The 25,567-nt window shown below is 38.7% G+C and overlaps 1 protein-coding gene across 3 annotated transcripts in view; it reads right to left on the reverse strand.

The window, feature by feature from the left end:
* Positions 1 to 25,567, reverse strand: part of LIN7A (lin-7 homolog A, crumbs cell polarity complex component) — a 280,103-nt gene that overhangs the window by 143,822 nt on the left and 110,714 nt on the right. Inside the window, exons 5-6 of one of the 3 annotated variants that reach the window (XM_082850021.1) lie at positions 11,691 to 11,909; positions 2,076 to 5,535 (exon numbers count right to left, since the gene is read on the reverse strand). In XM_082850021.1, the coding sequence (XP_082706147.1) occupies positions 11,691 to 11,909 (219 nt within the window). In that variant the 3' untranslated portion in view covers positions 2,076 to 5,535. Of the gene's footprint in view, positions 1 to 2,075; positions 5,536 to 11,690; positions 11,910 to 25,567 lie in introns of those variants that run through there. The other 2 variants (XM_082850022.1, XM_082850023.1) reach the window with 2 other exon arrangements.

The raw sequence follows: 25,567 nt of genomic DNA on the forward strand, positions 1-25,567 counted from the left end.
TAAAAGTCCCTCTATATTCATGCTTTAAAAGAACTTAAATTTGAGAATGAAGACAGTAATTCCAGTCTGGTATCTAATACTTTTACTTCCCAGCAGCATATTACCACTTTGGTCAGGTTGAACCACTGCACAATTTTGCAGCTCTTTCAGAAAAATAATGAAAACAATTAGAAAGACAAGATCACATGCAATGGTGAGAAAATAGTACTATGGCCCAATCTTTCCCCATAAATGTGGAATATCCTCGATTCATCTCCCCATTGTGTATTTATTATAAGCCCTTATAGCAAGGGATTTTGTTCTTTCAGTTTTTTTGTTTTTTGTTTTTGTAGCACCAAATAGACACAGTGGCTAACAATAAGTAATTCTCAAAAGTCATTGCAATAGTTATCACATGTCAGAAATTTTCTGGATCTGTACTTTTATCCATTTCCCTGGCTTGAAGTGTTCTTCATGAGAGTAAGCTGCAACTTAAGATTGAGTTCTCACTCTGTTTCTGCCACTGATGTGGTTTGTTGATCATAATACTTTACTAATATCTTTTTATATGCTACTTTACAATTTCAAAGAACTTTTATATACAGTGACCCATTTATGTTACTCACATTTATTTTAATGTAATGGTGTCCCCCAAGCCACAGATAACGCTTAGACACATGAGCTTTTGTGTTATACTGTGTGGGTTCAAATCCCAGTTCCATCTGCTAACTGTGTGACCTTGGACAGGTCACATATCTGTGCTTCAGTTTTCTTGTCTATAAAATGGAACCTACTAAATAGAGTTGTTGAAGGGATTCAATGATATAGTCTATGAATGTACTGAGCATAGTAGTAAGAGCTAAATAAGTGTTAGTTACGAATAAATTATTACCTACCTCACTGGTAGGAGTAAGAGCTAAATAAGTGTTAGTTATGAATAAATTATTACCTACCTCACTGGGGTATAACTATGATGTTTGGGTACACTGAGCAGCATTTTTGAGTGGTATGTTTAGAAAAGCAAGTTCACATAAATATGTGCAGAGTCTTTCATGATTTCCATGGGGTAAGGGATTTCATTTCTTCTATTAGCTGTGAAGAAGGATCCATTAGACAGTAACCCTAGTTATTGCTAGAGCAAGTGTTGAGGAGCCCCTCACAGCAAGCTCCATGGGGTGCCGCATCTGTCTTGTTTGCCATTGTATTTCCAAAACGTAGCATATGCTAGGTATACAATAAATATTTGTTAGATGAATAAACACATGGAAAAGTCTTAATTGCTATGTGATTAATCTTTAGCTCAGGTACATTCTAAGAGTCAAATAAGAAAGGAGAAGTGATCTTTTGAAAGCAGGAAAAGGTTTAGAGATGGTGTCTCCAATTACAATGAAAGCCTTAGAGAAAAGTGGTTAATGTATATTGAAGGACATATTAATAATATGCTTGATGATATGAATTTTCTTTTTTAAAAATGAAAATATTTTACAAAATTTATAAATGGAGTTCCATGTTTGGATCATCCTTGTCATATAACTCAGGGACCTTTCATAAATAGCTAGAAAGGTTGAGTTTTATTCATTGTAAAAACTCTGAATCCCCAAACATTCCTATCTAAGTGTTCTCAAACCCTTGAAGCCTTTGAAGTAATTGATTCCAAATTCATATATCTAAAAAGTATTTATAAAGAGTCAATTCTGGTTCTAATTATGTAATTCAGAAATTATAATGCCAATCAGGATAATATAAATTGGTGGAATTTTTCAAATTATCAGAAGGCAAAATTCATTTTTTTGTCTAATTTCATTCATTTATTTAGTTGTCCATTCATTCAACAAATATTAATTGAGCGCCTCTCCTGTGCTGGCATTATCCCAGATGCTAGGGATACTGCAGTCCACAAGGCGGTTATAGCCCTTTCTCAGGGATTTTATGATCTAGAGAGGGATGAGATGGGTAGGACTACCCCATGTTTCAGGAGATTTTGCCTTACGTTGGCCTCCTTGAATCTTCAGAGCATTGATTTCTACTTCATGATGCTGTTAAAGCTGGTCTTACTAACAGGCTGTGTCTGTGTGATAAACACAAACTAGCCAAAAGATGAGAAATTCAAGCATTATTCACACATCCACAAGTATCTATAGATGTTAAAAATAATGTAGACAAAGTATTCCAACGTCTCAGAGTCCTATGGGCACAGTTGAGTAAAATGAACTGAGATCAGATCAGTTTGATTTGTCATGGTTGAAAACTGCATTTGTAAATTGGTATAATCCATCTCCAGCCAAGTTCTTCAGAGACAGCCTTGAATTCTTAAAAAGCTCCTGAATGACAGATTTTGTATTAAGATCTTAGCATTGTCTTAAAAGATAGTCGTAGTTCACATAACTAGAGAATTCCCTATTGATTACATGATTGAGGAAGCACAAAATCTGTTATTCTTTCCAAAGTCAATTGTAATTTAAGCTCATTATCTCCCTGTGGAGGTTCTATTTCAAATGGCAACAGAATCAAAATGTAAATGCCTCAGTGAAAAGGTTTAAGGATTCTTTTACTGAACTATGCTGTGTATTTTGCCTTCAAAATCACAGCAGGAAAGAGTTTAGAAAAATCTGGCCACCAATTAGGTCAAGGGAAAGAAATAAAATTCAGCAGGATCGAGTTTAGGAAAATCTGGCCACCAATTAGGTCAAGGGAAAGAAATAAAATTCAGCAGGATCGAGTTTAGGAAAATCTGGCCACCAATTAGGTCAAGGGAAAGAATTAAAATTCAGCAGGATCACTGATGAATAGTCACAACAGATTTTTCCCCAACTTTTAATATCTCATTTGTTTACTATAAAGCTTCATGTAAGAGCAACATGATATGTCTTTATTTTAATATGATTTTGGACTTGTCAGTGGCTCTAATATGATCAGTAATAATAAAAGGCATTAATACAAGTTGTGGTAACTTTCTTCCTTTTCCCTCTGGCTTCAGTGAACCTTTAGACAACCACAAGCAGCCACTCTAAGTCTACTGGCTACTTTTGACGAAAGTAGCTACTTTTGACGAAAACTTTAGGGGAAGGCTTACATTTCAACAACTAGATTTTACTGAAGAAAACTGGCCATCTGACTGGTCATTTGTAAACAGGACTAGTGTGACATGTAATCTGTCCTTAGATGCCTTAGGTGTGATGGATGGCCCCTTCACTTGGACAAACGACTTGGCATACATTTATTAGCACAAAACATTATGCAAATGAAGCATAAAATACAAAGGTTTCCAGAAAACACAAATGTAAGCTGTCTGCCCATTTGACAGTTGCTTCTGTAACACCATGACAATATTTATATTGACATGAAAACATATGATAACTTAATAGTAACCAACCACTTACGGCTAAACGAAAACATACCTTAAGCTCCAAATTTATAAAGTGTACTGAGATGTGTTGAAATGACCATTTCCTCATCACAAGGGTGCAATGATTTCCCTTTATGACAGACTGTGGTATAGCCTGAATAGCTTGAATATTTTTCTGTTAAATGATAACTAAAATATATGTTTTATTAAATTTTTCTTATAAAAATGGGAACTACCTCTTTCAAACTGAGTAATACTCCTGTATTCTTCATTCATTCCCTTAGTCATGCTTACCTCTTTTGTAACCCTATTTTACATAACATTCAGGGTCCTCACCCTTGCTCCACCCCCACCCCAGTTCTCTCTAGTAAAAAATGATACGTGTTCAAGAATGGGAATCTGTTACCACGGCAGGACATTGCTGAAATAGGTGCACCTCCTGGTTTCCTTACTGTTTGTCCTCTGTTGAGTGATGGGCTATGGAGAGTAGGCAGAACTTGGTATTGACAATAACACCACCCGACAGGGCAAAATGAAACATGTGGGGTAGTTCCAATTGGTTTTATTTTCAAGAAAACAGTTCCTAAACTGAGCTTCATAAATTTCTAATTTGAGGGACTCTCTGAAATGTGAAATTTATTGTCTCTTGGGGAATCAGTTTCTTCATTTGAGAAAATGGAATATTCAAATATTTGCCTCAAGTTTTAATGATCTCTCTAGAATGTTTCAACTGGACATTTATTCTTTCTTCAGGTACATTTGTGTGGCTAAGGTATTTAAGTGCCCAAATAATTATTGCTTCCTGCTAATTCCATAAAGTAAAATCAGACTTATGTGCCTAGATTCACCATAAGTTGAAAGTTATGATCAGTATAGATGATTTTAACAGATCATTTTATCGTAAATGATACATTCTGAAAGATATCTCACTATTTACGTACATGAATATGTGTAATGAAGTAGGTATATTTTTACCCTAGAAGCAGCAATATCTTTTCATTCACAATATTAATATCTCTGGTTTCCATATGCCTAATTTTAAGAGGAATAATACTTTTGACCTTATATTGCCAAACATATCCAGTTTATACTTGGGAAAAATGATCTAGATTTTGTATGACATATATTTGTATATATATATATATGCACATCCATAATTTAGTTTTGTAAAGCCCTAAGCTTTGAAATATCAAACAGACTTCTATGACAGCACATCCGTGTAGGTAAAAAGAGCTTAAATTTCTCCAGTTTATCAATCAAAAATATAAAATTAACAAAAAATATTGAGAGCAGGGTTATATATAAATATCATACGAGGATCAGTTCATGAAGCCGGGTCCTTTGCTAGTATTCTCTTACCAGATTCATAACACTTGGTAAGAAAAGACCTAAGTTTGTAACAAATACACTCTGATAATATATATTTTGTGGAATAAAAGACATTATATTCTGTTAGAATTAATAAGAATAGATACAAGCAAGACTTAAATAAAAAAAAAAAACAAAAAACAGTACTAGAGTTCTCTATCCTTGCTTTTAACTAACTAAAAGTTGAGTTGAAATTGCCCACTCTATTAATGCATAATAAAATTCATGGAAACAGAGAATAAAAAGCCAAATGCTTCTAGAACCTGAATTGAGTATAAATATAGTATAATAACTTGCCATTTTCAAGAGGGGAACAGAGGTTGAATTTGCAATTAACTGGAATTCTAATTCAGACAACTCAGCAATACAGACGTGGAACAGGTCTGGGTGAGGGGCAATGTGTAGGTTTCTTTTAAGTGGCGACAACCTTGAACTGATGCAGTTTGAACTATAGCCTAATGGGATTTGTTATTCTCTGGAAAAGCTATAGACCCAAGATTCACTTAACCCTGGCCCTGGTGATTTATCTGAAAGTCATGGACTTTATTCTTCTTATTCTGTTTCAGTCTGCAGACTGGAAAACCTCTCCCTTTACACACTGAGAATTCCCACTGCAGTGAATGGAAGGTCTGTGTGTGTAAAGAGCACGTGAGCAGCGGGGGTTTAGCCCCAGAGAAAGAAGGTGTCGAGTTGCCTTTGTAAAGAATTTATACACCACGTGTTCACAGTTTCTTGACAGGTATAATTATCAGTGTTGTCTTTTCCTTTACTATGTGCTGGGATTCTGAAGCACGGTTTCAAACTTGTGACTATTGGGTGTTTGATCAAGTAGCTTCAAGGACCTGAAAGGGGGGGGAAAGAGTGAAGAGAAATCAGTGATTAGTATTCAACTACAATATGCTAAAAATATCAAAGAAGCATGTGCTATGTGAGAACAGCAAGGATTATTTTGGGCGCTATCATTCATGCACAGCCTTCCACATGTGAAAAAACTGATGTCTGCAAAGGAAGTAATTATCAAATGAGGATGGAAAAGACACAGTTATTCCCTAAGATTAAAGTTTAAAAACTCAGTTTGGAAACATTTCAAATGTAAAACATTTCTTCCTCCCAATTCCAGATGACTCTATTTTTCTTCACGAAGGCAAAGAAGAGATAACTTTTATATATTATGACTTTTAGGGTGATTAGTTTTGCTCCTGCTGAGATACATGCAAGCAAAGCCTCTCTCTGATAGGCTGGAAGCACCAATATCCCTTCTGTAAAGCAGATAGTAGGCCTGTCTCTTCTCCTACGAGGTCAGCCAGCCTGACACAGAGTAGAACAGAGTAAGCAGATGCCCCACGTGGTCACACTTGGGGGAGCAGCCTCCCCAAACCTTCCCCCAGACCTGTCACTTTTCTACCATTATGGAGTCATTTCTTTCAGAAAGAACAGTGGTTTTCAATCTTTGTTTTTAAAGCCGCAGATATTTCTATTTCAATGAATGCAGAGCACCACATACAAAAAAAATTTTTAACGAATTGTTCTGGTTCAATTCGAAAGTGTGCGTGGGGGGTAGGTTTGCCATCTGCCTACTCTGCATCAGCGCTCTCCAGCCACCAAGCCTTCTAGAGAAATGCCTAAAAGCACCTTGGGCTACAGCGTGGAACTGAAAGTCAAGCCTGAGGCCACTGTACTGCTTCAGGAGTCACCTAACAAGATACTGCATAAAAATATCATCTGCCATTAGCATTCTCACTGCTATACTACTGCCACTACTATTACTATTGAGTGCTCACCAACTGCCCATATTTTGTAAAGAGTTTTACATATTTTTTCTTATTTAATCTCCATAACAGACCATTTTCATGAGTCTCACATTGAAAAACTTCCTTCAAGTCCCTTAGCTACCAGGTGACAGAGCTACCAAGTGACTGAGTTTTTAATCCATTAACTTATCATACAGTTACATGTCCTAAGGGAATGGGACTTAGAGCAGATGAATTTTAGTAAGTCTTGGGTCTCTTCATCTACCAGAGGGGGAGTAGGCCTGAGGGATATGCCAGCAGCTGAGAGAGCACTGGGCATCCAAACTGTGCATCACTGAGATACCCACTGGGAAGAACCACCTGCACCAAATGTTCTCATTATTTCCCTCATTCCCATGATTTACAATTGAACAGATTAATGATTCATTTTTTTAAAAAATAAAAGCCTCATTTTCACATTAGTTGAATTTTTGTTGATCAAATTGCTTTGCTAATTTTTCAATGAGCCACTGTGGTAGGCAGAATAATGGCCGCTGAAATATGTCCACGTTCTAATCCCCAGAACCTGTGAATATATTAGATTCCATGGTAAGGGAAATTAAAGTTGTAGATGGAAGTAAGCTTGCTAAACAGCTGATGTTAAAATAGGGAGAGTATCCTGAATTGTCCAGGTGGGTCCAATGTAATTAGAAGTGGAAGACGGTGAGAGAAGAAAGACTCAGGGAAGGGGATGTGATGACAGAAGCAGAGGTCAGAGGGACGCAATGTGAGGACTCGACCATCACTGGTGGTTTGGAGGGTGAGGAATGGAACCAGGAGGCAAGGAATGCAGGCATCCCCTAGAAGGTGGAAAAGGCAAGGAAATGAATCTTCCCCTAGAGCCTCTGAAAGCCCAGTGAGACTGTCTTGGGCTTCTGTCCTACATTATTACAAGAAAATTAATTTGTATTCTTTTAAGACATTAAATGTGTTTTGTAATTTTTAGGCAGCAACAGGAAACTAACAGAGCTGTAATGGCGAAATACTCTGAAGCACAGGGCGCTGTTTTAGAGGTCAGTGGTGAGGGTTAGCGCCAACTCTAAGCAGTGTAAGACTGAACTCCTGGAAAGCTCATGTGAATGTGTCTATGAGGCGGGATGGGATATGAAAGGGCAGGTGCCATTGAAGAAAGAGGTAGAGCAGCACAGCTGTTAAAAGAAAGAGACAGGCTTCCCTGGTGGCGCAGTGGTTGAGAGTCCGCCTGCCGATGCAGGGGACGCGGGTTTGTGCCCCGGTCTGGGAAGATCCCACATGCTGCGGAGTGGCTGGGCCCATGAGCCATGGCCGCTGAGCCTGCGTGTCCAGAGCCTGTGCTCTGCAATGGGAGAGGCCACAACAGTGAGAGGCCCGCGTACCACAAAAAAAAAAAAAAAAAAAAAATGAGATGATGGGCTTCCCTGGTGGTGCAGTGGGACATGGGTTCCCACTGGTGGTGCAGTGGGACATGGGTTCCCAATGCAGGGGACATGGGTTCGAGCCCTGGTCCGGGAGGATCCCACATGCAGCAGAGCAACTAAGCCCGTGCGCCACAACTCCTGAGCCTGCACTCTAGAGCCTGCAAGCCACAACTCCTGAGCCCGTGTGCCACAACTACTAAAGCCCGCGCGCCTAGACCCCGTGCTCCGCAACAAGAGAAGCCACTGCAATGAGAAGCCCGCGCACCGCAATGAAGAGTAGCCGCTGCTCGCCGCAACTAGAGAAAGCCCACAGGCAGCAACGAAGACCCAATGCAGCCAAAAGTAAAAATAAATAAAACAAAATAAAATAAATGAGATGCTTACGGGGTGGGGGACAAAATAGGTGAAGGGGATTAAGAGGTACAAGCTTCCAGTTATAAAATAAATAAATTATGGGACAATGTATAGCATAGGGAATATAGTCAATAATACTGTAATAACATTGTATGGTGGCAGGTAGTAACTAGACTTACCGTGATGATCAATTTATAATGCATATAAATGTCAAATCACTATGCTGTATGCCTAAAACTTAATAATCAAAGTCAACTACACTTCAGTAAAAAAAGAAAAAAAAATGCTTAAAGCTGAATAAATGTGACACTTTCTCACAAAAAGTGGGTACAGTATTAAAAAGAAACCTATATTCATATTATCTGCTTAGGTTGCTGTAATGTAATTATGTAGTGATCATATTTACTGCATTTAAGAAATGTAGTATATTCTTCCTGATTAACAAAGATGGAAGTTAGGGAAAAAGACAACTGAGATTCACTTCAGGAGAAGTTTAAAATTAAAAGTAGGCATAAGACACGTTTTCCACACACTACTTGCATTCAACCTATTTTCCATCTGTATGTACCACTGACCATTGCTAGTTACTTAATAACTTCTACCATCTCAGACAAAATATTATTTCTAATTTATAGAACAGAAGTTACATTTCATGTGATAAACAGTAAGACAATATCTGACAAGTATTTTTGCTTTACCTGGTCTTTGCTTGACTTGTCAAACTTAAAAAAAAAAAATCAGAGATCTGTTCAAAGTAAATAGTTTCAGATCTCTTCTCAAAAGCAACCACAGTATGAGTTAGCAAGTGTAACAAATCCCATTTAATCCTTAAAAAATCTAATTAATTAAAAGTTGAACAAGAGCTAATGTAGGTCTCTTTGACTGAATCCACCATAAAATCCATGGATGACATGACAGAGTTGTACTTTGCTTGTACTTGAAATGGTCACTACAGTTTCATCTCAAGGGTCCATGATCCTGTGCACTACAAGTGCTGTCTTGGCAGGCATAGATATAAATTTCATGTTCACTTAAACAGAGCTTTACCGTATCCTGTGCAACAAATAAACATGGTTTTAAATGCCTTTCATTAAAAATGTTACTCTTCGATAATGAGACAGTAGGAAATTCTCACGTGATTTAATGAAGACTGATTAAACAGAGAAATGGAGTTGAGTATATGGCCCAGCAGTATTTATAGCCAAGTTGTATACTTCCAAAGATGACTGAATGAGCATAAATACTGGAAGCTTTTAGTAAGACCTCAGAAGTCAGAATGACAACCTACTTCTTTTAAAACATTTTAAAACAATGTTACTACGGGCCAGTGTGGTGAAACAATTTAGGAGAATTGGTACAAGTCTGTATTATTGAGAATGGAAGAAAAAATGTGTCCAGAAAAAGAGTGTCAGTGTTTGACTGAAGAATACTGGATTGTTATTATTAGCAAGAAGACCTTTGCAAGGATTCTGAAAGTACAAATGTGAAGTACCTTTATGTTTGAAACGGATTAGAGAGGAGGATATGGACAAAATGACTTGTCTGTATGCATCCAAATCATTGCGTCATCCCAGCCCAAACCACCATATATCTCTTGCCTGGACTCCTATATAATAGTCTCCTAATTGGTCTCTGTTTTTACTCTTACCCTGCACTAATCTATTCTCCCCATAGCAGCCAGAGTGATCTTTTTTAACACATAAATCATGTCACTCTTTTGCTTAAAAACCTTCAGTGGTTTCCACTGCAATAACATCTAACTTCCCTAAGCAGTTTAAAAAGCTCTCTATAACCTGGCCCCCATCTATCTAACCGTCCTTCTCACTCTTTATTGCCTAACTACCTCAGCTTTCTTTCTATTCCTCAAACGTCAAATAGGCTCACATCTGCCTCAGAGCTACTGTACTGGCTATTTCCTCCTCCTCTTATGCTCATTTCCTGGCTTCGCACTGTCATTCAACCTCAGCTCAAATGTTACCTCCTCTGAGGGGTCTTCCCTGATCACCTCACAGAAGGTCATCACCTAGCCAGTCTCTATCAAAGCACACGATTTTAACTCTACAAAGTACTGGTCTCAAAAGGCTATTTTTCATCTACTTGTAAATTAACTATCTCCTCCAACCAGAATGTAAACACCATGACAGCAAGGATTTTGCTCTGCTCCTGCTGTTTCTATAGCCCATTGAACAGTGCCTGGCCCATCACGGTAACAAATAAATATTTATTGTTAAATAAATGGAGTTTTTAGAATGGAGTGTAATTTTAGATAAAGACACCAAACTGTGATATATATATAACAAAACTAGCAGGCTATAAAAGAAAGATAGTTGAATCCCTAGAACTCTCTGTGAATAAATCCCATACTCTTTTTATTTCCCCATGCAGCTTCTTTTCATGAGTGGCGCAAAAAAGTTGAAAATCTCTTCTCGAATTCAGTGTGTGCAAATAGTAATCTGATATTGAATGAGTTAAAACCACCACCACCCATTGTCATCTTCCCAAGAACGTTTGAACCTCATTTCAAATACACATTTGCAGACATCATAGCGTAGAGGTATATAACAATATGAACTGTCTCTTCCAAAGGATAGCAAGGAAAATTTATGTAACTCCAGAATTTCTGATGTTGGCACATGAAATACTTGGCAAAATAAGAAGGGAAAATATTCTATTACAATAATTCTTGTAAGTGTGGTTGTGGGGAATCCACTGAAGCTATTGCAGCTTTGTATCATTCATCTAAAAAATGGTGTTTTAGTGATACTTACTGTGAAGGGGTTTTTGAGGATAAGGAATGACATGTGAGAGCCTAGCACATAACAGGCACTTCAGAGATGGTGGTTCTCACTCTTAACATTTTTTCTTGAATTTTCTTAAAAACATGTAGCAAAAACCTGATTAAGCATTCTTTGTCACAAAGTGGAATTTAGAAAAAGGCAGGTGTACCTTAGACACATTTTAACTGAGCACCCAGAGAGAATTTCAAAATCTCTCAGAGCATAAACACTGCCAGGTCTCTACTTCATTCTTTTCAGTGGAGCAGTTTTCTAGTAAACTGTTTCAGTTTAGTTTGTACACTGTGCAAAGGCAACTGGCCAAGGAGGTGAGGGGGGCTGGAATCTAGCCCACACTCTTGTCATATAGCCATGTGCCTGAGGATCTGGGTTTGCACAGAGGCTGCATTTTTGTAATTTGTATAAAGGCATCATATAGTGTGTGCCTGGCCTCCTAAAGAATATCATTTTACAAAAATACCTTACATTTGCAGGGAATATGGCTGAATGACACATAAAGTAAGCAACTGTCTTGTTTACATTTTCTGAGGTCATTTTTTTATTTGTTTGATTTTGTTTGGATTATTAAATCTAGTAATTATGTTCCAGCTGTCTAAGAAACTATATTAAAAAAAAAAAACATGTAAGGGACTTTCCTTGTATAGAAGAAGGCACCTCTTACCTATGACATGTGGTTTTGCTGTGTTTGTTGCTGCCGCTGCTGTTGCTGTTGTTGAATTAGCAATTGTTGCTGCTGCCGACGCCGGGCTGTCCGTAGCTTTTCAAAGCGAGCCTCCATTTCTTCCAAGACTTTCGGGGTGTATCGGACCACCAGCTTGACGCTGTCCTTAGCAGCCTTGAGTAGTTCCACAGCTTTCTCATGGTGTTCTCCTTCCACACTCTGAAAAGACAGTGACATTTCTTAAAGGGGAGAGTTTCCATGTTCTTTTCTCGAGAGCCAAATGTGAAATTAGTGTCATAGTACAATCCTACTCTGAAATTTCAAGAAGATATGGCAAATGAGATGTATTGCCATTGTTATTATTTATTACATTTGTAGCTGAATCGTGGGCAGGTTAGGCTGCACTAAGGTACAGGATGGGTTGAATGGAGGTTCAAGTTAGGAGGGTGAGAAACAGTGAAGAACTAAACGATAACACTAACATTTAGAATGGAATTTCTAAATTTCCCCTGGAAGAGTAAATGCACTAGTCTGGACACTTTGGAAAAAATTTAAAAAGAATAACGAATGGGGACTTTGCCTATCTGATATTAACATTTATTAAGAATCTAGGGCTTCCCCGGTGGCACAGTGGTTGAGAATCTGCCTGCCAATGCAGGGGACACGGGTTCGAGCCCTGGTGTGGGAAGATCCCACACGCCGCGGAGCAACTAGGCCCATGAGCCACAGCTACTGAGCCTGCGTCTGGAGCTTGTGCTCCCAACAAGAGGCTGCGATAGGGAGAGGCCCGCGCACCGCGATGAAGAGTGGCCCCCACTTGCCCCAACTAGAGAAAGCCCTTACACAGAAACGAAGACCCAACACAGCCAAAACTAAATAAATTAATTAAAAAAAAAAAAAAGAATCTACAATGCTTAAAGCAGTGTCTTATTGGTGTAGTAAGGAACAGTAGAACGAAACAGAGTCTAGAAGTAGATCCATCATATATAAATCTTGATTGTACGATAAATGTGAAATTTGGACCAAAGGGGAAAAGGGTTGTTAAATAATGATGCTGAAACAACTAAAATAAAGCACAGGTCAGTGTTCATCATCTTGCAATGCAAAAGGAATTCTTAAGTAAAAATACCAAGAAAACCCCCCACAAAAATCAGATTTAAAGATTGTAAGTTTCTATGTCTCACAAACCATGAAAGGTCAAATAACAAACTATAAAAAATATTTTCAATACACGACAGTCAATTTGTTAATATTCTTCAAATGAAGAGCTCTTACAAGTCAGTAAAGATCTAAGCAAAATAGGCGAAAGAACTCATGGACAAATAATAATTTTTAAAATGCCCAATAAACCTATGAAAAAATGTCCAAGATCCCTAATAATTAAAGAAATATATATGAAAAGATATTTCATTTTTAATTTAAAAATGGTAAAGATGTATTTTTAAATATGGTGTACTGAAAAGGACGTAGGGAAAAGGTACTCATATACTGTTAATATAACACAAACTGGTACAGTTTTTCTGGAGGGCACTATCGTTATACACTGGATAAACCCTTTATAAATGAAGATTTTTACTTTCAGGAAAATTTACTAAGGATAAAATCAGATATACACACATACCTATAACATAGATGTGATGTGACAGAAAACAAAAAATAAATCAATTCTTGGCTTTTGAGTTTCAGAAATACTCTTTGAACGTCATGGCACAGACAATAGTTGGGGAAACTATGTTTACTATAAGTAAACTCAAAGAGGCTCCCTTTGTGTGTGTGTGTGTGTGTGTGTGTGTGTGTGTGTGTGTGAGATTTATTTATTTATTTAACATCTTTATTGGAGTATAATTGCTTTACAATGGTGTGTTAGTTTCTGCTTTATAACAAAGTGAATCAGTTATACATATACATATGTTCCCATATCTCTTCCCTCTTGCATCTCCCTCCCTCCCACCCTCCCTATCCCACCCCTCTAGGTGGTCACAAAGCAACAACCTAAGTGTCCATCATTGGATGAATGGATAAAGAAGATGTGGCACATATATACAATGGAATATTACTCAGCCATAAAAAGAAACGAAATTGAGCTATTTGTAATGAGCTGGATGGACCTCGAGTCTGTCATACAGAGTGAAGTAAGTCAGAAAGAGAAAGACAAATACTGTATGCTAACACATATATATGGAATTTAAGGGAAAAAAATGTCATGAAGAACCTAGGGGTAAGACAGGAATAAAGACACAGACCTACTAGAGAATGGACTTGAGGATATGGGGAGGGGGAAGGGTAAACTGTGACAAAGTGAGAGAGTGGCATGGACATTATACACTTCCCAACCCTTTTAAGGTTTCTCCAGGTTGGGATTAGGGAGTAGTAAAAGAGAAGAAAAGTTGTAATCAGACATAATAGAACCCTGAGAAAAGGAGGCAGTCCTTCCCTTTCAGCTGACCCCCAGGGTAGATGACATAACTCCTATTTTATAGGATCCAAGTGCAAAGGCCTTCTTGACTTGCTTCCTGGGTAAAGCTCGGGGGAGAAACGTATGTGATGTGACAGATAGAGAGCAAGACAGGCTTAAACACTGCCAGAATACTGAAGAGTGGCACTGAAGTGGCAGAGAAGGCCACCCAAAATTGGTTGAGATTACATTTTCACAAGCCAAGGAGAAGGGGGGCTAAAATGAATATTATCTTGAGTTACAAAAAACAATTTGCATTTCAAGCACACAAATTATATCTTGAGATTCCTAATTACGACTATTGTACAGATTTGGAGACTTAAGAATTGTGTTCCATTCTGTCATTTGCTTCAGCGAGGTGGATGTGGACTGCAGAAAAAAAACGCTTTGAACTTAGCAATGAGATAGCCATTGGTGGCCTTCAGTCATTTGTCTGAAAACCAGGCAGATACTAAGGGTTTAAGAAATGACTGTGGAGAGCCCTGGAGGCAACTTATATAACCACTCCTTTGCCGAGTCTGGGTTAAATAGAGAGCAAGGGGTTATAAATAGCTGTTGAGTCGAGTGAATTTTTATCTGTGGCGGAAGCCTAGGAAAATAGGCTTATTCACTGATTAATTTATTCCTTTAATTATTCACTCAGTCATTGACTTGGACACTCAACAGATGTTTATTAAGCATTTATTTTACCAGTCATGTTCTACTAAGTTCTCTGGAAGAACATGGACAGGAGAAAACTTTGACAACTTTGTGTAACACAAACTCTGTTTTCAGTGTGCTTGTAATTTCTTTGTAATTTGCCCCAAGGTGAATTGTTAACGTATTAACAATTAATGTATGGAATTCTCCTTTAAAAGGAAAACTGGCTGATTTGCTTGTTCATACCCTTCTCTAGTTTCTTTTCTAATATGAAAACTTACATGTTTATATGTTTTAATAACAATGGTTCACCCATTTTCTAGACCACATGATTAGTCTCCAGACTTCTTTTTGGCTTTTGTTCTATTTGCTTTCATTTAATAGGGTTGGAAATTCTAGGCCGGACCTTTGGAGGCCCATTATCCCAGTTTAGGCACTCTACTTATCCCAGTTTAGGCCTACTATTTAGAGTTGCCACAGGAGGGCTGTGGGACTAATACGTGGGACCATCAGGCTCTCACCATAGAGAATGGCTGAGAAACACGGCTGGTGTGCCATACTCAGCCCTGCAGAACTGGCAGGATTACCTCTCTCACCCCCAGCGCTGCTCTCCCCAATACAGTTAGCAACTGATAAAAGGCAGATCTCACGGGGGCTTCCTTGGTGATGCAGTGGTTGAGAGTCCGCCTGCCGATGCAGGGGACGCGGGTTCGTGCCCCGGTCCGGGAAGATCCCACGTGCCGCGGAGCGGCTGGGCCCGTGAGCCATGGCCGCTGAGCCTGCGCGTCCGGAGCCTGTGCTCCGCAACGGGAGAGGCCACAGCAGTGAGAGGCCCGTGTATCGCAAAAAAAAAAAAAAAGCAGACTCCACGGTCTTTGAATCCAGATTTTTGCCTCAGTGCTCTATCTTTGGTTTAGACGGTGACTCAGATTCTTTCGGGCTCGGCAGAGTTAACGGGTCTCCTAGTCTGACTCTACCTTTTCACTCTGTCTTTCCCACCAGGGTACAGAACCCACATGGGATCTGGGCAGTGTCACACTTCTTCATTTCTACTACTAAAAATGCTGTGTTAAAAATAATACAAATCACATGATTAAGCAGTATAACAGAAACTAAGAGGTAACTCAGAGATTTGAAGAAATATAAGCATGTTTATAAGACTATCATTTCAAACACTCAATAACTTTGTTTTTAAAATTGTTTTCAGAAAAATCTTGAGGATTATTCTGGGTGGCTCTCTTTTTCCACTGGCTTTGCCTACTTTATAAATACTTTGGGGGGCATATGTTTGTCTTAAGCTATAATTTATCTCTGGAGTGCTTTTAGTCCTTCAGTATAACTTTTTAATAAGAATAAGGCAGTTTTCTCTCCTTTCTCTCCCTTTTAAAGTAAGAACAAAAAAGCAGACAACCTTTCCTGTTCCATGCATAGAAAAAGCTATCTGATCAGTTAGGGTATACACGCTGAGGAACAAACACCTGTCAGCAGGTATTCCCTTAGCCCTGAAAGTTTATCATTTATTCCTACTTTTGACTTAGTCTCTCTCACTCTTAATGAAACTATGCCTCATTTCAAGCTAAAATATTTAAAACATGTTTTGAAATATAATAGTTTATTTGTAAACAGTTAAGATTTCACACACACACGCGCGTGCGCACACACACACACACACACCCTCCTGATTCAGGAATTGTCCTTTATAACAATTAGCTCAGTTTGAGCAGTCACTGAAAACCTGTAACACCAGCTTTTCTCATAGGATGAAAACGTGGCCTTTATGTGATTTGAGGAGACCAAGGAAAACTTCCAATTTCAAAGTGAAATTCCCTCCTCTGTTAAAAAACCCTGAACTTTATACTTTCCATAAGAGCTTTCTATACTTTCTAAAAGAAATTCTGTAGTTTTAGATTTCATCCTCTTGCTTTAAGAGTTTATTGTACCTATTGCAATTTGAGGAAGTCATTAGCATGGGTTAATTTAACAAGGCTTTCCAACAGACATCTGGTAAAAGTTGGATGTCATTAAGGAGGTGAGGGGTGGTGGGGAAGGCATGGGGGTATACTAGGTATCCAGGAAACTTAGACCAAAGAGAAGTGGTCTGAAAAAAGAAAAGCCCCTAAAGAGAAATATTACCTACTCCACAGTAGGGCCTAGTCTGGCCACGAGCCTTTACCAAAGTAAATTAAAATGCACAGGAAGAATGGACATTCCCATCCTGAAAATATTTCTTTCCCCTGCTAAATTTTTAAAAAACACAGATAGAAATCCAAATGAAAAGCAGAGTTCAAGTGGTTTTATTAATATTACCATTTCCAAATGCATAAATACAAACTAATAAAATACTAAACTGAAGAAAAACCGTAAGAACTGGATCTTCTAAAATGTTAATATATAAAGGAATATATTTTCATTCAGGAAGCTGGGAAAAATGATCTCAGTAAATAACCAGATGCATACTTGTCTCATTAGTAATCTCATGTAGTAGTAGTAAGCTGCGGGAAATTTTAAAGTTAGTTACTCTGATGCAAATTTGGCAAGTCAGTGGCTGATAAATGAACCAACTTTTAAACATTGTTGCATTCTGATTTTTCAGTAGTGTTTTTTCCCCCCACACAATATGAGTTATCAAAATGGCTGCTATTTCTTGGTACACTCAATATCTTGGTTGATTAAGAATCCCCTCTAATAAGAGAGAACTTTGGATTATACTGCATACATGAATTTGCTCACAATATGTGCTCTCCCCCCTGTTACAGAAAAACCAGTTGTTAAATTTTGACCTTGGCTAGACCTCAGATGGAAGAGATGCCTGCCCTGGAAAGGGATCTCAATATCTGTGTACAATCAGTTGCCCAATGACCCATGCCCAGGTCTTCATGTGCATGTGGTTCTTTCTCTGTGAGGATTACATGGACATAATCCTGACCCAGCTTGCTGATAAGTTGCTTAAACACTTTGTTGGATAACCGAGAGTTGGCTATACCTCTCAGTTACTGTAGGAGTATCTAGAGCCAGGTTTATGCATAGGCTCCTAAATGCATCAGTCATTCTTTTGGATTAAGGACCAAATAATGTTATCAGGAAATAAAATGAAATCCAGGATATTGAGTTATGATATGTTAGTACAATTAAGTAGCTCACAAACTCAGAATATCATATCTGCAAAGGCCCTTAGAAGCAACCTCGTTTATCTCCTTGTACCTTAATACATAAGGAAGTAAAGACCAAGAGTGGCTGTGACTTGGTCCATTTTATCAATATGTTAGTTGCAGTACTGGATTAGAACTCATTATTCTTAATGACTGCTCTTTCAACAGCCTCATTCTGCTTTTTTAGATTAACTAATTTAGATAATGGTGGGTCGGTTTTTACATGATGTGAAAGGATAGAAACTAATGACAAGGATGTGTCAACTCCTAGTTCTAAAGTGTATGAGTTGGCCAGTGAAGAAGCAGAATAAGACTATATGCTCACTATTAGTGGGTTATTATTCTCAACTTTGAAAAGGCCCAATATAGCCAAAGACAGACCTACTCCTTTCCCACGAAGGTAATTGTGACTGTTCATTTTGTTCTTATGATAGTTTTGCTTTTAGTCCATGAAGGTGTTTTGATATTATTTTAAGAGTGTGTGTGTCTATATATAATAAATGTGGGTGTGTGTGTGGGGTGTGTGTGTATACTCTAACATTCATTGAGCACTTATGGAGTGCAAGGCGCTGTTAGCTGCTTTGTAATGGAGAGGTAATGGAGAGCTTAAGAAATTTGTCCCAAGTCCCCAGCTAGTCAGATGGAACTTAACTGAGATCTGTTTCCAGAGACTAGGCTCTTACCTACTAATCCATAGCCTTAAATAAGATAACAAAGAGAAAGTAAATAGCATATCAGTGGTTCTCCTATTCATGGGTATTTTCAGACCAGTTGTTTTTGAACCTGGATGTACACAGAAATCAACTTAAACACTTTTAAAATATAGAGACCTAGGCTGTATCCCAGACTTGCCATATCAAGGTCCACAGCAATACGAGCTAGGAACATGTGACATTATAAAACTCTGATACAGCCAGCCAGCCACTGATGTGCAGATTAGTGTTTAGACATAGTGCCCTAGACTATAACCACCTCAAATAGTAAATGCCATCTTAGTAGTGTCTTTACTATGTTACTCCAGGAAAGAGGGCTGGATAGGTGAGGGAAATCTTACAATTTTGCCTTGGTGTAGCTCTGTAGTCAGAATTTTTGGTCATTAAAAAAAAACATATTGACTGGATGTTTAATTCAGAATGGACTATCAAACAAAACTGAGTTATTTGCAGTGAGGTGGATGGACCTAGAGTCTGTCATACAGAGTGAAGTAAGTCAGAAAGAGAAAAACAAATACCATATGCTAACACATATATATGGAATCTAAAAAAAAAAAAAAAGGTTATGAAGAACCTAGGGGCAGGACAGGAAGGAATAAAGACGAAGACGTAGAGAATGGACTTGAGGACGTGGGGAGGGGGGAAGGGTAAGCTGGGACGAAGTGACAGTGTGGCATGGACATATATACACCACCAAATGTAAAATAGATAGCTAGTGGGAAGCAGCCACATAGCACAGGGAGATCTGCTCGGTGGTTTGTGACCCCCTAGAGGGGTGGGATAGGGAGGGTGGGAGGGAGACGCAAGAGGGAAGAGATATGGGGATATATGTATATGTATAGCTGATTCACTTTGTTATAAAGCAGAAACTAACACACCATTGTAAAGCAATTATACCCCAATAAAGATGTTTAAAAAAAAATGAACTATCTCCACACAAGTTATAGGATATATTCAGAAAAAAACCTTTATGACTCTTTGATCCTTTCCTTTTCTCAAATATGTTAATATCCTGTTCTAAATGTATTCTCTTTTCCTGAAGAAAAGTGGCAAGTATAAAAAGTATTACATTTATCCTCTGGAAAAAATATGCTAATTCTCTCTCATAGTACTTTGTTCCTGCCTAAATGCTAATATCTATTTCAGTGCACTGTAATTTATTAGTTTTCAACCATTCTGCTGTCACTAGACTGTCCGAGGGCAAGATGAGTCTTATTTATCTCTGTGCCCAGCATCTATTGTGTGCTCAATAAATACTTAGTCAATGAATAAGCCATACACACACACACACATTTATATATATATATTTTTAACATCTTTATTGTAGTATAATTGCTTTACAGTGGTGTGTTAGTTTCTGCTTTATAATAAAGTGAATCAGTTAAACATACACATATATCCCCATATCTCCTCCCTCTTGCGTCTCCCTCCCACCCTCCCTATCCCACCCCTCTAGGTGGTCACAAAGCACCGAGCTGATCTCCCTGTGCTATGCGGCTGCTAAGGAGCCAGTACTGCCCAAGTTTGAATTTGAGCTTCTTAACTTAGCAGCCTTGTGAGCTCAGACAAGCTGCTTAGCATCTCCACACCTCAATTTTCTCATCTGTAAAAAGGGTATCATAGAGTGTCTACTTTATAGAATCATTATGGGCATTATATTTATTGATAATATACACAAGGCACTTGGAAGAGCACCTGACACTTTAAAAGGGTCCAAAAAATGTGAGCTGTTTGTTGAACTGTTTCCTGGGTGATCATGTTACTGGAGGGCTTCAGGTGCTTAAGGACAATAACAGCAACAACAAAATATAATTTGCCTTTGGAATAGGTAGAAGTTTCTTTTATATTATCTAGGAAGCCAAAGAAAATGTATTTACTAAATTAATTATGTATGGAGTTTGTTGGAAGAAGGTTTGAAACTACTTAGGTAAATCAACTGCTTCTAATCACAGTCAAGTAATTTAGAAGCATCATTTCCATACATACAGTTGATATGCTAATTACAAATGATCATCATTTATTCATGAAAAACTGCTCTCTCAGTCCCTCCACGGTGCCAGACTTTGTTAGGGAAAGGAAGAGCGTGCAGGAGATTCTCTTGATAGGAGCATGCATAATGTGAGCAAACTTGGGAGGGGAAAACCATCAAATAGCCAAACACGACAAGAGAGCAAAGAGGTTAATGGGGAAAAAAAGTGTATGTAATTACACACATGTTTATCCTGTGAGAGTAGTTATACATATAAAATTTTTTGAACCATGAAAGTAGAGAATGCAGAGCACTAGCAGTCGGCCCAGGGGCAGAAAATTTAAAGCAAGCAAAAGCTTTAAGAAAAAAATCAGCGCCAGAAATCACAGATCTAACATGTGGTTGATCTGAGCCCACCTTTTCAGATCCGGAGCCTAAAAGTGGAAACAAATACAGCTACTACATGTCAGTTGTAATGCTTTATAGTAACTCTGCTTAACCCTCAATGTTCTGGCACCGACAGGAGGCAAAAAAAGTCCTGATGGTTGTTGGGATAAATACAACACACACATGCACACACATACATGTATACCTATACATATACACTCAATAAACATATACACGTGCACACACACACATACATGTATACCTATACACGCAATAAACATATATACACATGCACACACATACATGTACACCTATACACTCAATAAACATATATATACATGCACACACACATACACATACATACAGCCATCTTCAAGAGTACAAATGTGAACACTAGACATCTGGAACCAGAACAAAGCTGTGTGAAAAAATATTCCTAGAAAATGAGATCTTGAAATCGGTCTGTTAATTTTTGAGGGGTAGGTTTCACCCGGGAAGCCGAGTTCCAGGGTACACTTCCAATCAGGATTCACGCTGATCTGTGCTTCCAAAATACATGCTCTGCCCACCCACACTCTCCCAAGCCGTGACACTCTGTGACACTACCACCCCCAGGAGCAGAGCCTCTCGCAAACGTTCAGAAGCAGGAATATCAAAATTGCCGGCTCTTGATATTTGCTTCCACGTCTGGTTTGGCCTGAGAGGGGGGTCGTGGAGGTGATGATAACAGACCCACCAAGAATCCCCTCCCTCATACCCATACGTGCTACTATTACAGCTCCACTTAAACATGCAAATACATCTCAGTCACTAAAATCTAGTGTGGTTCCTAATCAAATCGTCAGACCAGCCCTGAGTACAGCCAGTGTGACGGGGCAGAAAGGCCAGGGATTCGGATTCGGAGGATCCCGGTTTGAGTCATAACAAATCACTGTCGAAGAGTGTGACCTTTAGAGAATGACCTCAACTCTTTGTGTCTCAGGTCTCCAATGGACACTGTCCTGGTTTTAGGACTGAAAGTCCCAGAAAATACCTCAGTCCTGGGCAAACCTAGACAGTTGGTCACTGACTAAGACGCAGGAAAATGTAAAGATTGAAGAATGCACAGTAGTGCTTGGTACATGATATATCTTCAGTAAATGTTTGTTTTTGCAGTAGCCCTTGTGGAATTTGAATTTTCAGTGGACATGGGGGGGGCAATTTTATCAAAGAAGGATGGGTCTGTTGAACACCAAAGGGCAGTATGAGGAGAGGAAAGGGAAGGGAAGGAGGGATCTGAGTTAAGAGAAAGGTTTGGAAGAATAGGTTCGAGGGCGGGGGAGTCATTTTTGCTCACTCTGAAACCCTGCCAACACCCTAAAGACAGGTCTAGTACCAGGGAGCATCATCTCCTTCTGGTACTGTAGAATCCCGAGGATGATGGAGCCTGGCTAAATGGCAAAGCTAGTTTAGGAGGAGTATCCAGATTCAGGTGAGGCTTTTAAACTGATGAACCAGGCCTGCATACCTGGACACTGGTTGGATCCCCCAGGACAAATACCGAAGCCCATCCCTCAGATAGTCTCCACTGATTTTTATGGCAGGTGGGTTATGATGTGATGCAGACAGGACGAACACTGGAAGGTTCTTTAAAAGACTTTGCAACCTAGAAAAAGGCTTAGCCTATAGGGAGTTTATGGGAAATCTCCCTTTCACTAAGCGTGGCATACATCATCCCATCTCCTCTCCCTAGATGTCAGCTTGTATTATGCTGCAATGGCATCAGGATTCTGTCAACCAGAATAGTTTTCTTTTTTCCTTCAGTATCTTACTCTAGTGATCTCAGAGAGACCGTTGTTTTCTAAGGGGTATCAATGGAGACAATAACAGGTCTCTGAAATTATTCACCCAAACCCTTCAAAGGGGTCTCCACAATGGGAGAGGCCACAACAGTGAGAGGCCCGCAGAACGCAAAAAAAAAAAAAAAAAGCACACCACAGAATATTCTGTGGATTTGTCACCAGTGACTTATACTAAGATTTTTCAGGTAATTCAACAAAATAAAACTGTACTTATTTTAAATGTTCTAACTGGCTCTAATCCCCAAAGATTCTTTTCACCCCTCCCCTCTGGCTCCTGCTATCACTAGCCATGCAGCCACCCAAACTAGGCATCCAGGCGATGTTGTTAACTCTCCCCTCAACCCACATCCAATTAACCACGGATACTGGTTGATATTTATTCCCCATTTACCAACTCATCTCATCCTCTCCTCCCTCTTATTTCTTACCATCTTAAAATATCCTCTAGTTTCTCTCTTGTCTAAATTCTTCTCCAGATTCTAGCCTGAGTCACTTGGTCTTCCTGTGTCCTTGCTGACAATCTAGTGAAAGGCAGAAAGAACACAGTTCTGGTAGACCCTGTCCTTGAAGGCAGGGGCTACTGAGCTACATTGATTGTTTCTTCCCAGGCCGACCCAGCACAGTGCATAGTACCCACCCAATCTGGTGAGTGCTGGCTTTGAAGGATAGGCCCAAAGATTGCCAGCTGTATACTGTAGGGAAAGTGATTTCATTTCCTGAGGCCCAGTTCCCAACATGCAAAACAATGTGAATAACATTTCCTTTAAAGATGTCATTTAAAATTTAATGAACTACCCATGTAAAGTGCCAAGTGCTACACCTGGCCCACAGAATGCACCCAATAAATGAGGGTCCCCTTACCCCATGAATATTTCCCCATTTTCTAGAAATGAAAATAAAAGTATCCTGTGGCATGCAAAGCACTTCCATCACACAGGCAGGTCCAACTCTATTTCCTTATATTCAGCTTCAACACATGCGCACCATGCTTTTGATTTTACCACATATTTTCGTGTTTCCGTAATCTCTCAGTTTTATTCCCTCAGACTAGATGGTTCTTCCTCCTTCTCCTGTCTTAGGAAACCTCCACTCATCATTCAAAGTCCATTCCAAATAGCACTTATTCTCTAATATGTTATTTTCTTGCTCAAAATTAAGTGTAAACACCTTACAATGGCCTGTAAGGACCTTTACTCTCCGCTCCCAGCTGGCCTCTCCAACTCCACCTTCTAAGACTCTCACGCTCATTCAAACCCCAAATTACACTGGAGTTCTTTTTTGTATTATACATGCCTGGTTCATTCCTGCCAGGATTTTGTATGACTAGTTCCCTCTCATAAAGTTCTCAGGTAAACGATGTTCAACTTTAATATTAGTTAGAGAGATGCAGATTCAATCCAGAATGGAATAAACATTGTTCACTTAGTTTTAAAAACTGGTAACTATTGCCGAGGATTTGGTGGAAATTTTTATTCTCATACAATTGGCAATAGAAGCTGGAGGTCAATTTGGCAGCATCTATTAAAATAAAGTGTGCCCATGTGCTCCTAACCTGGTTTGCCACCTATCAGTATTCACCCTAGAAAAATAGTCATTCATATACATAAAGATTTTCGTTGAAGCAGTGTTCACAATAACAAAATGAAACAAAACAAAACAAAAAAACAATTGGGTAACATGCTAAATGTCCATCAACAGGGGAATGGTTGAATGAACTCTGGTACCCACATACCATGGAATACTATACAGCAGATTAAAAAACATAAGTATGTACTGAGAAGACAAGATATCCAAGACATAGTTCTGAGAAAGCAAGTCATAGAAAAATAAGTAGATATGAAAATATTAGTGTATTTTAAAAACTTAAAATAATGACTAACATTCATTGAGTGTTTACTATCAGGTACTGTTCTAAGTGCTTTAAATTTATCAAAATAGTGACTCTTCCTACATACCTGGTGAGGTATGTAACGTTATCATCCCAATTTTATATGTGAGGAAACTGAAGAACAGTAAGTTTCCATGGGCGCACCATTAACGAGTAACAAATCTGTCTCCAAGCCTGGCCTCTTAATCATGGCTCTATATTGTCTCATACACTTTATATCTAAAAATAAATAAATAATTGAATATATATGTGTGTGTGTGTGTGTGTGTGTGTGTGTGTGTGTACTTGCGTGCAAAGGAAAACACTTGGGTAAATACCCACCATCATAGTGTTTCCTCAGGCGGGGAGAGGAAGGAACTGGAATGGAGTGATGGTGAGGAAAATGATTAAAGAGGCTTTTAAAAAAAATCTGACCAGTTTTTTAACATTCAATTCTTTGGAAATTTTATAAGGATGCATTCACATATTTCTTGTATAACTACTGTAGCCCAGAATCAACATGAGGAAAGGGAGTCATTCTAGAATAAACTGAAGAAGGTGGGACAAAGGATAATTTTGTTTTCAAAGTGCTTTGAGGCACAGCTTTGAGGTAATTTGAGCAAAAAAAAAATTATACCTGCAATTGCCTGGGCCATTTAGGTGAAATGAAGGGGTTTTAGCTACATTACCTCAGAAATTATGGACAGAGAAGTGTGGTTTGTGGAAGCTTCAAAACCCCAATTATAAGGGAAGGCCACCAAAATTCCATTCAATCATGACCGAACGCTTTTTCTCCTGGCATCGTTAATTTGCTGAAACCTGAGTTTTCCTTTCCTCCGTTAACTCTTGGTTGTTTA

This window comes from Leucopleurus acutus (genome assembly GCF_964270905.1).
Source record: "Leucopleurus acutus genome assembly, chromosome: 11".
Classification (NCBI taxonomy): domain Eukaryota; kingdom Metazoa; phylum Chordata; class Mammalia; order Artiodactyla; family Delphinidae; genus Leucopleurus; species Leucopleurus acutus.